At 40.8% G+C, this 12,624-nt stretch overlaps 1 protein-coding gene across 2 annotated transcripts in view; it reads left to right on the plus strand.

The window, feature by feature from the left end:
• The first annotated feature begins 253 nt into the window (after positions 1-253).
• Positions 254-12,624, plus strand: part of PITPNB (phosphatidylinositol transfer protein beta) — a 65,704-nt gene continuing 53,333 nt past the window's right edge. For both annotated transcript variants that reach the window (XM_004429842.3, XM_004429841.3), the window contains exons 1-3: positions 254-358; positions 5,002-5,032; positions 8,157-8,302. In XM_004429842.3, the coding sequence (XP_004429899.1) occupies positions 339-358; positions 5,002-5,032; positions 8,157-8,302 (197 nt within the window). In that variant the 5' untranslated portion in view covers positions 254-338. The remainder of the gene's footprint in view (positions 359-5,001; positions 5,033-8,156; positions 8,303-12,624) is intronic.

Consider the following 12,624-nt stretch of genomic DNA (forward strand, 5'->3'; position numbering starts at 1 on the left):
AGGAGCCCTTGGAAAGCGACGAGCGAGCGCGCGCCACGTCTGCGCAGCCGCAGTAGAAGGCGTACGCGTCCCGGACGGCCGCGCAGCCGCAGTGGAGTCCTCGTGCGCCCAGGGTGGGGCGCGGCACTGGGGCGGAGCTAGCCCCTCTCGCGCGCTGACGCGACGGCTCGCGGCGGAAGGGTGTGGACGCGCAGGCGCCGTGGTGGCTCGGAGGATCGGGGGCGGGGCTGCGCAGGCGCCCTGAGAGGCGGTAGCGGCGGTAGCGGCGGTGGCGGCGGCGGCGGCGGCGGCGGCGGCGGCGGTGGTAGTGGCGGCACTTGTGAGGGGGTTCCGGGAAGATGGTGCTGATTAAGGAATTGTGAGTGGGTCGGTGGGCGCGAGCGAGGCTCCGGGGCGGCGGTGGTGAGAGATGCATTCATTGAGAAGTGGCGGAATATGCCTAAGAAGGAGGGACACCCGGACCGGCCGCTCCCTGCGCGCGCCCCCTCCCCCCGGCTCGCGCCCCCGGCCCTCTCGAGGCCCTTCCAGTGCGCGCCCCCGGCCCACCCCAAACCCCCGAGCCTTGCGGTGGTCACACTGCTGTCCTCTGCCCTGGGGCGGAGGCGGCTGGGTCCCGGCCTGAGCGCGTGGCTCGGGAAGGCGCGGCCGGGAGTTTCCGCTGGGACCCGCCTTCCCCCCAGCCTCCCACCCCCGGTCTGAGTCTCGGCCCACCCCCAGGCCCGAGGATGGGGGAGACGCGGTGGGTCTGACTGTGATTTTGTCGTCTGGGGTAGAGCCCGCCTGTAGCCGCGGGAGATGGGCTTGCCAGGTGAAGGCAGCTCCGGAGTCGGGACTCGGGGTGGGACGTAGGCGCCCTGAAGTTCCTGCGGGAGCCGGGAGTCAACAACCCCTGCGCTCCGCCGGGCGGCTCAGTTAACAGGAGGGCCCTGTCTGCTCGGAGTCTCAGTTTCCACGTCTTTAAGATGGGGTGACACTCTGGGCTCCACCTACTTCGCGGGGTGGAGGTGAGGAGTTGGCAGTGTGTGGTCTGTCAAATAGAAGGGTTTCCAGGCGCTTGAGACCGGCGAAGTGATTTTGTTGAAAAGTTACGGCGTTTCCCAGCGGCAAGGATTGGGAATATCGCAGGAAATCTGATTGGCGGTGAATGTTCAGCTGTCACAGCTGATTCGTGTCGTCAGCATCCCTTGGGCCACTAGGGATTTCGAGTCTGGCCCGTTCTTTGGTTTTTCAAATGCTCTTTTCATTTTAAATTCTTAAAAGTTTTGGCTTAATTTAGCTATTTCCAGACACTTTATTTTTAGTGTTGGTTCTCACAGTTTTTTTTAAAAAGTCACTCCTGTGGCTTCTCTGCTTAAAACTCTCCAAAGACTCCCTATCTCCCTAAGAATAAAAGCCAAGGTCTATACAACCGCCTATGAGCTCTTACACTATTTTCTTTACTGCACTGAGCTCATTTACTACCCTTCCCTTGTCCATTCCAAGCTCACAAGCATCCTTGCTGTTCCTCCACTACTCCAGGAAAAAAGCTCAGTTGAAAGCTTTTCTGCTTGCTGTTCCATCTGCCTAAAGTGCTCTTCCCTCATCTCACTAACTCACTTTCTTCCTTCTGGTCTTTGCTTAAGTATCACCTTCTTAGAGAAGCCCTCTCTGAACACCTAATTGCAACCCCTACCATTTGGAATTTGCCTTCCTGGATTTATTATTCTCCGTAGCAATTATCACCATCTAACATGCAACACAATATTATTTTTTCTGTCTTACTAGATGTATTCTTTCGCTACATGTAAGCTCCATGAATTTGTCTTTTTTGCTCACTCCCATATCCCCAGCTCTTAGCATAGTACCTGGCACATAGTAAGTGCTCAATAAGTATTTGTTAACTAAATTAATGAAAAGTTGTAATTTTATTCAGTGACAAGGATCCTGATAAAAGAGACATTTTCAGTTACAGCTTATTTATAGTATTGAACTTTGGATTTATATAAAACTTTTCTTCCAAGTTGTTTATACACCGTATCATGCAAGTGTTATCTCATTCGTTACTCTGACATCTTTGTAATGTAGGTAGGTGGCAGATATTAAGACAAATGGAGGAAATAAGACAGAAGAAAATAGACTTGGCCCAAGTCACATTAGCAGAACTGATTTTAGATCACACATCTAGTCATTTTTCTTTTATTAGAGTTATTTCCGCCCTCCTAAAATGTGAATTAAGTGTTCAGTAGATCTCTTTGACGGTTATGTGAGAAGTATTAAGGTAACTTGTGGAAAGCAATTCCCACTGGGAATTTACACACTGTGCTTTTTGTGAATCATTACTTCCGTTATAAAAATTTAGATGCACCGAGGTAACATGTTGAAATATGCCCAAAGTGTAATTTTTTTGCTAAAGAGTTAAAATTACATTTCTCGTTCACTCCTCGTGTATGTCTCCCCTAGACGTTTTTTTCCTCCTAGACTTTTTGAAGGCAGAGGATGTTTCTTATTTTATTTAAGTATTGCCAGTGTCTAGTCTAGCACACTGTAAGTACTCAGTGTTGTCGAAGGAAAAGATGATTCTTCGTACTCACAAGTCAACTTTCTAAAATTGTTTTTGGTCAGGAGCAATGAATAGGTCATTCCTATGTGAAGATGTTGGTCAACTGTGAAATACTTGGGCAAATATTGTCATAAAAATGCCGTCTATTTTTGACATGAATTGAAAGGTTGGAAATGACTTTTCAGGGTGGAGAGTTCCCTTCAGGTTGTTCCTTAAGCAACAGATGAAGTTGCTGTTCAAGTCCTGGTTTCAAAGAACTACTTGCTAGTTCCATTTGGAAAATGAGCTCCGTGAGGATTTACAGAGAAGTTTGAAAATTTTCAAGGCTGAAAAGTTGAACACTACTTTTAGAATAATAATAGATGAAAGCCTGTCTTTTACTTTTCTCTTTTACTTTTTATTAGTCAAATCTTGAAGAAGTTACTTGACTCATCATTCATTCAGAATATCTTAATCAGTCACTTTCCTTTTGTGAAATAAATTTCCTCTGTCAGTGTTATATAAAAATAAAGATCTTCCTGCTGGTGAGTAGTTGTTAAAATTACTCAGCAGTGATTCTTTGGTTTTGTGAAGGTTCAGGAAGTCTTTAACTCTTTCCTCTCTCTACCTTCCTTCCATTTCCTCTGCAGCCCATCCTTTTGGTTCAGGCCTTTGTAAACCCTTGTCCAGCCTCCCGAAAGATGGCTTTTCCACACTCTCCTGCTTCTCAACGTTTTTAAACACCTACAAATGACTTCCTCAGGTTAGCTGCAGTTATGCTCCTAACCTATATTGTTGTCTATAGACATCTTCCTATGTCCAAAATAGGCTCCCGACCTATATGTTAGTCTTCCCCTGACCACTGCACTCCCTTCATCTCAGTTTATTTTCTGGTAGTGAGACAATGAGCAAGTTAGTGTGTACCCTGAGGAGACAGCTAAAATGATTAGATATAGAAGTACTTTGTATAACAAGTTTATTCTCCATGAGAATAGATATTAGCAGCCATTGTGACTTTGAGACTGTTCATTGTCTGTAGATGACCATTTTCAGAAAGACAAAGAAGGATGAGTGACAACCCCCCCAAGAGGTCAAGGAGGAGGGAATAACAGGAGACATGTCTTATACATGTTGGAGATTAAGGTGATATGAGCCTTCAAACAGAGATGTTTGAGAGAGAGAGAAGTAGGTGGAAAGTGCAGCTGAAGAGAAGTTCGAATGAGGAAAACTATTGGGGATTTTCTGTAAAATGAAAATGAAGGTGACCGCTGAGATTTTTGTCTCTCTCCTTATAATAGAAAGGGTTAAAATAAATTTTGAATGGCACTGCTGTGATAGCTTAATGATTAGGAGAGAAAAGCCTGAGAAGGACCCAGCCAAAAAAAACAAAAAGTTGTTGTCTTGGACACTAGCTGTTATCATGAGACAGTTGATATTCAGGGATGGCCTTGGTTTTCAGAGTTTATGGTGGAAATAACTGAAGGTATTTCCCTATAAAAAATCTGCAGATAAAATGCAATATTCTGATATAAAATAATTCACCATAATACTCTTTTTTGGAATTCATCTTCAGGAGCATTATGCCTCCATATAGATCCTTTTGTATGTCTGATAATAACCTTGCTTGGACAAGATGAAACATACCAACCTTATATTGAATCTACCCTGGAGGGGGTTATATTTATAAGTTTCAAGGTATTTCCATGGTAAAGTTTTTTCTTATTAAGTCTAAAGGACCCTTGACTTGTTTTTCTTTTAATAAAATGGACAAATAATTGGGTAGTGGGGAACAATTTTCGGAAGCATTCATTCATGAGATTCAGACGTATTCTGTGAGAAGTATAATAAGAACAAAATGCATAGTATATAGATGGAGAATGAAACCATACTAAAAACTTCATGAGGGCAACCCGACCAGAAAGTCCCCAAATAATACATTCGGTACGCTGCAATTTCCAGTGATGAGTTTTCTTTTGTTCCTTTACTCCTCACGAGAGTTTCTGAACTGTGTTTTTAGGGTCCTGGTACAGTCACTGCTAAATGTGAGTGATTTTTGAGAGCCAGGAGTGGTAGTTTTATTTCCCCAGTTTAAAAACCCTTATGTAGAGCTGTAGGCATTGCAAAGACCCTCTTCCATAAATGACTTGTACTGTGCTATCATTGGGTTTATTTTTTTTTATAATTTTTATTTATTTATTTATTTTTCCCCCAAAGCCCCAGTAGATAGTTGTATGTCATAGCTGCACATCGTTTTAGTTGCTGTATGTGGGACACGGCCTCAGCATGGTGGGAGAAGCGGTGTGTGAGTGCGTGCCCGGGATCCGAACCTGGGCCACCAGTAGTGGAGCGCGCACACTTAACCGCTAAGCCACGGGGCCGGCCCTATCATTGGGTTTAAAGTAAAAACTCTTTTAAGCGTAGAGATCTGTGTTTTAAAGCTATTTCATATGTAACATATGTTCTTTTTTCTTTTGTCTTTTTAGCCGTGTGGTTTTGCCATGTTCTGTTCAGGAGGTAAGTCTTGCTCGCTTGTGTATTATTTTATTGATATAGTTTATTTTGGTATGTTAATCTAAAGTCATATTTTCATTGTATTCATTTACCTTTACATTCCAGTTTATGTGACAAAGTGAATTATGGTCTGTTACAGATAATTAATTGTAAATGAATTTCTGTTACACTGCGTCGTTTTGGAAGGGTCTAAAGAATGTAGTTTAACTTCTTGTCCAGTGCAGGAATTCTGTCTGCAATATCCCAGAGAAAGGAGGTTCCAGCCTCAACTTAAGCACTTTAAGGTTATGTAACTTGCTGCTTAGAGAAGCAGCCTCCTTTGCTGTTGGATATTTGAGCATTTGTCTTTGCTTTAAACCAAAATCTGCTTTCCTATAATGTTTGACTGTTGTTTACAGTTCCTTCCACTTGAGCAATGGGAAATAAGCCTGTTCTGTCTTGCATATGGCAACCCTTCAGGTTTTCTTTTGGCAGTTTTCTCTCCTCCCCCAAGCCTTTTTGTTCCATCTTCTCTACGTGAGGTCACAAGGTTAAACATTCCAGGCCTGTTCATTTGGCCTAATATAACATGACCTCTAGACTTCCTCACCAGCTGGTCTCACTACTGCGTGTGTTGTAGTTGTAGCTCTCAACTGAAAACAGTATTCCAGATGTGGTCTGACCATCATGCAACTGGGAGAGATTATTGTTTCCCTTCATCTGCACATGGTCCGGAGATACATGACCCATTCAGAACTTGCGTGTCCTGCAGTGGTAGCTATCTGTAGTGTAGCCAAGAATGAGGATAAAAGCAGAGAAGGCTTCTGAGAAATCAAGACATGGAGCAAAACCCCTAAAGACATCTGGGTCCTTCTGTAACTTGCACACAGTTTGCACTTGCTCAGTTATCTGGTTTTCTTAGAGCTGACAGTAGATTAGAAGCAGTGAGTTGGAAGTGGGACAAAACAAACTGATAACCTAAGAAGTGACAGCTGACAGAAGACAGAAAGAAAAAAAATAAAATGCAGGAACTAAAATGAATAGCTGTCTGACACTGTTTAATGTAGGCTTGAACACAGCTGTATATATCTCAGTGGTGCCTGAGGTTTCACTGTATTAAAACACTCAAGACAAGCCAGGCACCCCTATTCTCTACTTGTACAGTTTATTTGTTTGAACCTAAGGGTGGAAATTAACATTTGTTTTTGTTACATTTTTTCTTTTGGTTTCAGCTAGTTGGATCAACTTGTTGAAGTCTTTCTGAGTCTTGGTATTGTCACCTAAAATAATCTGAGCTTTTTGTTATACTCAGACTTAATAAACATGCCTCCTGTCTCTATTTAAGTTATTCTTAAAAATGAGAATGAAAGCCTAGTAGCATGCCACAGAATATCAGTCCATTAATAACATTTTTTGGATACTGTTGTTTAGTTGTTTCTGTGTAAATTTTTGTTGCTCTGGTCCTGACCAAGATCAAATTTTTGACTTAGAGACAATCCTATTTTTAAGGTATGACAGTATTGAAAAATACATTTTGAAGGGCTTAAGGATTGTAGCATTACTGGACTAACCCTAGTGTTGTATCATGAAAACCAAAAGAAGAAATACAGCCCTCTCTGCATTCTAAAACCCTACAGAAACTTGTTTTTGATGCATTTAAGAAATGTGTTTGGTTCTAGCTTCCTAATCCTTCCAGACTGAGTGTGTGTGTGTCTGTGTTTAAATTAACCTGCAAGATGGTGGCATAGTCCCATGGACATTTTAGATGGGAATATTTACTGAGCTTACAACTATACCTATTTTTTGTCCCTGAAATAAACTGTTAGTTTTGAATTACAGTCCTCCCTCAGTTTCCTCAGGGGATTGGTTCCAGGTATCCCGAGGATACCAAAATCTGGATGCTCAAGTCCCTTGTATAAAATGGCATAGTATATGCATATAACCTACGCACATCCTCCTGTATAGTTTAAATCATCCCTAGATTACTTATAATACCTAGTACAATGTAAATGCTATGTAAATAGTTGTTATACTGCATTGTTTAGGGCATAATGACAAGAAAAACAAGTCTGTACGTGTTCAGTACAGATGTAACCATCATAGGCCTTTCAGTCTGCGGTTGGCTCAATGGGTACGGAGGGCCAACTGTATTAGTTTTTAGAGGTAGCTTTTCTTTGAAAATATGCTTATAAAAAAGAAAAATGTTTCTTCAGGCTGTCTTCCTTGGGAGGAAAAAAATTTAACCAAATTTGAAGAGATTGGAGATAGTGCCATGTTGAGTCACTAGAATAAATTAGAACACAAGAACTTTGCTTTTTATCATTTGTTGGAACTGTTAGTGACTCCAGATTGGCGTAGAACAATACTGCCCACTCACAGGTATTGGTTCAGGCCACTGAGAATTCTGGTTCACTCTAAAATGAAATAGAAACCACTGTCAGCAGTTTCTGGCTTTTTATGGTAATACTTGTGTATTTATACGTTAAAAATCGTTTCTGTGCACTAGAAACTTCACAGTTAACAGTTCTGGTCCTAGGCACCCAATGCTGTTTGTGTACAGGTGGACAAGGGCCAGATTGGGCATGTCATATAAGTCATGAGTGAAAAGACCCTAGAGGTCTACTGAAATTTGGACTGTAATGGTTCTTTGTATTTTCAGGCTTTTATTATTATGCTTTATATCTCTCCTCTTTATTATTGAGAATGGTATTCTGGTTGCTCAGCGTTCTTAATTGGCAAGGTGACAATTGTATTCCTGCCATACCTTCTTCAGAATTTTGTAAAATTAAATGAGATACGATAGATGTGAAAATGCTTTGGAAAATACAAATGTGTGTTTATTATTCAAAAAGTTGAACCAAGTGTCAAGATGTTTTCTTGGTAAGTAGATAGTACGTATTAAAGCACCAGAGCTTTTGAAACTAGCAGTTTTCTTGAATACTGGAAATCTTGTAGAGTTTCTTGAAGCTGTATGATCATCTGTTTGCCTTCCTAAACATAGTTCTAATTTAAGTCATGTTTTCGTATAGAACATATGTGCTGAGTGGTTTGGATATGCTTTTCTACATCATCTGTAGTAAATTCCTGCAGAGGAAGTGTCTGCAGTTACTACTGACTGACTGAGACTCTGTGCTCTTTGAAATTTCAGTATCAGGTTGGGCAGCTTTACTCTGTTGCAGAAGCTAGTAAGAATGAGACTGGTGGTGGAGAAGGAATTGAAGTCTTAAAGAATGAACCTTATGAGAAGGATGGAGAAAAGGGACAGTATACACACAAAATTTATCACCTAAAGAGGTAAGCAGGGTTCACATTTGATGCTTAGTAATTATATTCAATAATTATGCTTAACTACCCAGCTTGCTTATTAAACTGGTAACTACCTAACTTACTAGGTGTGCTGAGGTACTTTTTAAATTTCAGTGTGACAATGTATTGCATTTTAATTTTTTGAGAGAATGCCCCCCCCTTTATTGGTTACTTTCAAATTATAAAAGTAATATATCTGCTTATAAAAACATTCAAACAACAGAGGAGATTGTAAAATAAAAACTTAGTCCCCTCTTACCATCACATATCCATAACCCTGGCAGAGAAATTCTAGAAATGGTTTAAAGTTTATTCTTCTAGATCATTTTCTATACATATTTAAATAAATTTTAAAAAACAAACATAGAAAGAGATATATCCCTTATATCATTTTTTGTTTTCTTCAAAAGAGTTTTTTGTTTACTGTATTTTTTTATGCAATGATATATCGTGAACATCCTTCCATGTTATTATTTAATGTCCATGTTGTTCTTTTTAAAGCTGAGTAAAATTTCTTAGTGTGGAGGTAGCATAGTTTACTTAACCATTCTCTAAATAAGTCAATTAAAGCGTGTCAAATATTTTCCTTTTTGTCTGTTACAAATAATATTTCTGTGAACATGGTTGTATGTAAGTCAGTCTTCATGCCTTATTTACTATTTCTCTAGGAGAAATTCAGAAGAGTAGGGTTGCTGAAAGGACATGGCTCATTTTACATTTTGATAGTACTGCCAGATGGCCCTCCAAGAGTTTAATAGTGTTCATTTTCTCATATTTTTCTCTTTTTAATTTTTGCCAATTTGATATGCAGAAGAGTCTCTTGTTTAAATTTGCATTTCTTCATTAGTGAAGTTGAATGTCTTTATGTTAACTGACCATTTGAATTTCTTGTGTGATTTCGCTGTTCAAATCCTGTGTTCATTGTTTTTATCTCTCTGGTTTGTAGCAGGTCTTTTGCACATTTTCCTAAGTTTGGCAGTCTAATCTCTATCTTTGGCATAAATATTTTAAAATAGAAAATGCATACCAATATTTATCTAAGGGCAAAAGACCAGTAATGGTTTTTGAGAGTCTATTTTGTCAACAGTCTCCCTAGTTTATTAAAGGTAGAAGGGAATCTTTGCTCTTCTCTTGCCTTTATTCTCTTCATATTGAAACAAATAACACCCGTGTTTGGTAGAGCTCCTTAAAGTTGTAAATGAGCTGAGATGATCACTATTTTTTATATTTTCTCAGTGTAAGACTACTGCTTGGTTTATAGTGATGCATGAATATAAAGTAGGTTATCACTTTCTGGAACCTTAAATTTTATTGTTATTTTCTCTTAGAACACAGCATTTCTTTGCTTCCGTTGCAGGTTTAAATGAAGGCAGTAACTGATCAATCAATTATCCATAGAGACTATCTTATTAATGGTTTCTATTAATTTGTTAGCACCCAAAGTATAACTAAAAAATGTGTCAGTTGAGAGAAAATTTTGGCATTCTAGATGGTATAATCTGTGTAGTATTTATAGTATTGAATTTACTTAGGTATATTCAGCTTTCTTTTTCTAGCATTTTATATTTACTCATTAATTCAATTTTACCAATACATAAAACTCCCTTCATTATAAACATTCAACTCTCTCTGTGGGGTTCTAAAATAAACCAAAAAGTTTGATATATAAAATTTTCTGTTGGTCTATTATGTCCCTATGTGAATAAACTTGAAATAGATTCAAGATATCCTTCATTTGAAAACTAAGAGTTGAAATATTGGGGAAATAATTGATAATTGTTCCATGGAAAAGACCAGTTGCTAAATATGTACATAAATGTAAATATGTTATATAAGTTTCTAAAAAAATTAATCAGAAAAAAGCCTAGAAAGAGCTTCATTAAAATGTTAAGAATATTTTTCCTTTGGTGGTGGGATTATAGGTGATTTAAAATTTTTTTTATTCTTACTTATTTTCATTTTATGAGGGAAAAAAGAGTGCTAAATATTATTTTTGAAACGTCTGATTTAGGTGACAGTCCAGCCATAAATAATCTCTTAAGTTGAAGAGGGCTCTATAAATATGGTTAGTGCAAGAGATAGTCTTGTTCTGGAGAGCTTGTTTGGGGATGAGGTTCAGAGTTCCTTTCAGGCTACTACTTCAGGATTAAATAAAGGAAAACCTTGGCTCTCTGGAAGGCCCGCCTTCCAGCTCGCTGAGGCTTCTGGAACAGCTTCTTGATTCCTAGAAGGAGCGGACATCATCCTAGACAGTACCCTTTGGTTTCACTCTTTCCTGGACTCATTTACTCCTCGTTGCGGTCCTGAGAAATAGGTAGTGTGCACATTGTACGTAAGAAGACACTAAGGTGCCTGCTTACCCAGTCACACAGCTCATAAGTGGCAGAAAGGTGACTGAGACCTGGATTCTCTGATTTCTAATCCTGTGTTCTTTTGGTCACAAACTAGTAGTCCCAGGTACCTGACAACAAGCACTCAGAACCTGATGAGCACAGGTGTCCATGAGAAGGGAGGGAGGATCTGATTGGATGGTGAGGGCTATTTGATGCCCATAGAAGGCTGGCCTTGTCACACAAAGATGGCATCTGTGGATGAAAGCACGGAGAGACATGAGACAGGAAAGGAAAAAAGGAAAGAGGGTGGCAGTAATGGATCTCAGGCAGTTTGGCAGATAACAGCCACTCTGACAGTAATGAAAAACAACCAAAAACCTGTCCATTAGTAAAGACAAAACAGGGACCAGCTGTTGCTGTGGTGGACTCGGGGTGGTAGGAAACAGTCATGGGGCAAGGGCAGTCAGATGCCTACACTCAGTCATCAGTGTCGTACTGAAGGCACATTAGCCACAGGATAACTAACCATATTATGGAAGGGCAAGGAGTCCTTTAGTATTTACTGAGGCCCTCACTGTGCCATAGGAAAGACTGCAGTCAAGGCACAGGGCTGGTGGGGCAGATGCATCAGACTTTAGTATCCCATAAGGGCATCAGTTCAGCATGCTGAAGACATACTCACAGTCTCTAGTGAGTTTTAGAGCTCTCTTCTGAGGAAGTTAGATTTGTGTCCAGTAATAATATGTTCCCTTTTCCAGTATTTAATCCATTGGGTAACCTATAGTGCTGTATGCACTGTCACTATATAGCATCGGTAGAATTGTAGCCTTAACAAACTTGGCTGACTAAGGCCATCAACCCCTTATTTTACATTTGAGGTACTTGAAATTCTGAGGTCCTCTTTACCCACTGTCATTAAGGTCTCTGGATTCCCTGGCCAGTATGCTTTCACATTTCAGCATACTTCTTGGTAACATATACACACTTATGTCTACCAGAAGATTGAGAAATAATCTTGGCAAGGTATTAAAAAATCCAAAATTTAGTCACCATCACAAGGGACATTTCAAATGCCTGGTTTCCTTGAATCTCAGATAGTAATCTTTTTATGAGATAATGAGATTCTTCCCTTTTTTTTTTTTTTGGTGAGGAAGATCAGCCTGAGCTAACATCTGCCAATCCTCCTCTTTTTTTGCTGAGGAAGACTGGCCCTGGGCTAACATCCGTGCCCGTCTTCTTCCACTTTATATGGGACGCCGCCACAGCATGGCTTGCCAAGCAGTGCCTTGGTGCGTGCCCGGGACCCGAACCGGGGAACCCTGGACCACCTCAGCGGAGCGCGCGCACTTAACCACTTGTGCCACTGGGCCGACCCCCATCTTCCCATATTTTTTGATAACTTATAGTGAGTAGTGGCCCATGGTAGTTGTAAACAGAAGGTCTAGTACTTACTGTATTCTTCCTGTGTGCTGGTCACTGTAAATGGTCTGAGTGGGAGCTCATTCATTCCCCACAGCAGCCTTTTCTAGTGATAGAACTAAGGTCCAGAAAGGTTTAAGTACCTCGCCCCTGTGTCACTGCTGTTTAGTGGCAGAGATAGACTCTGAACCCAGGCAGCATTGTGACTCTAGAACCTGCCTTCTTTTTTTTTTTTTTATTTTTTTTTTTAAAGATTTTATTTATTCATTTTTTTCCCCCCAAAGCGCGAGTAGATAGCTGTATGTCATAGGTTCACATCCTTCTAGTTGCTGCACGTGGGACTCGGCCTCGCGTTGGACGGAGAAGCGGTGCCCTGGGGCGCGCCCGGGATCCGAACCCGGGCCGCCAGCATCAGAGCGCGCGCACTTAACCGCTAAGCCACGGAGCCGGCCCCTAGAACCTGCCTTCTTAAGTCACTTTCCTTTACTGCTGAACCCTGTGGGAGAGTTAGAATATTTCCTGAAGTGAACTCCAAAGGAGTTGACAGAGAAATTCTTC

The sequence above is a fragment of the Ceratotherium simum genome, chromosome 35 (genome assembly GCF_057802395.1).
Source record: "Ceratotherium simum simum isolate JZ-2026a chromosome 35, ASM5780239v1, whole genome shotgun sequence".
Taxonomy (NCBI): Eukaryota; Metazoa; Chordata; class Mammalia; order Perissodactyla; family Rhinocerotidae; genus Ceratotherium; species Ceratotherium simum.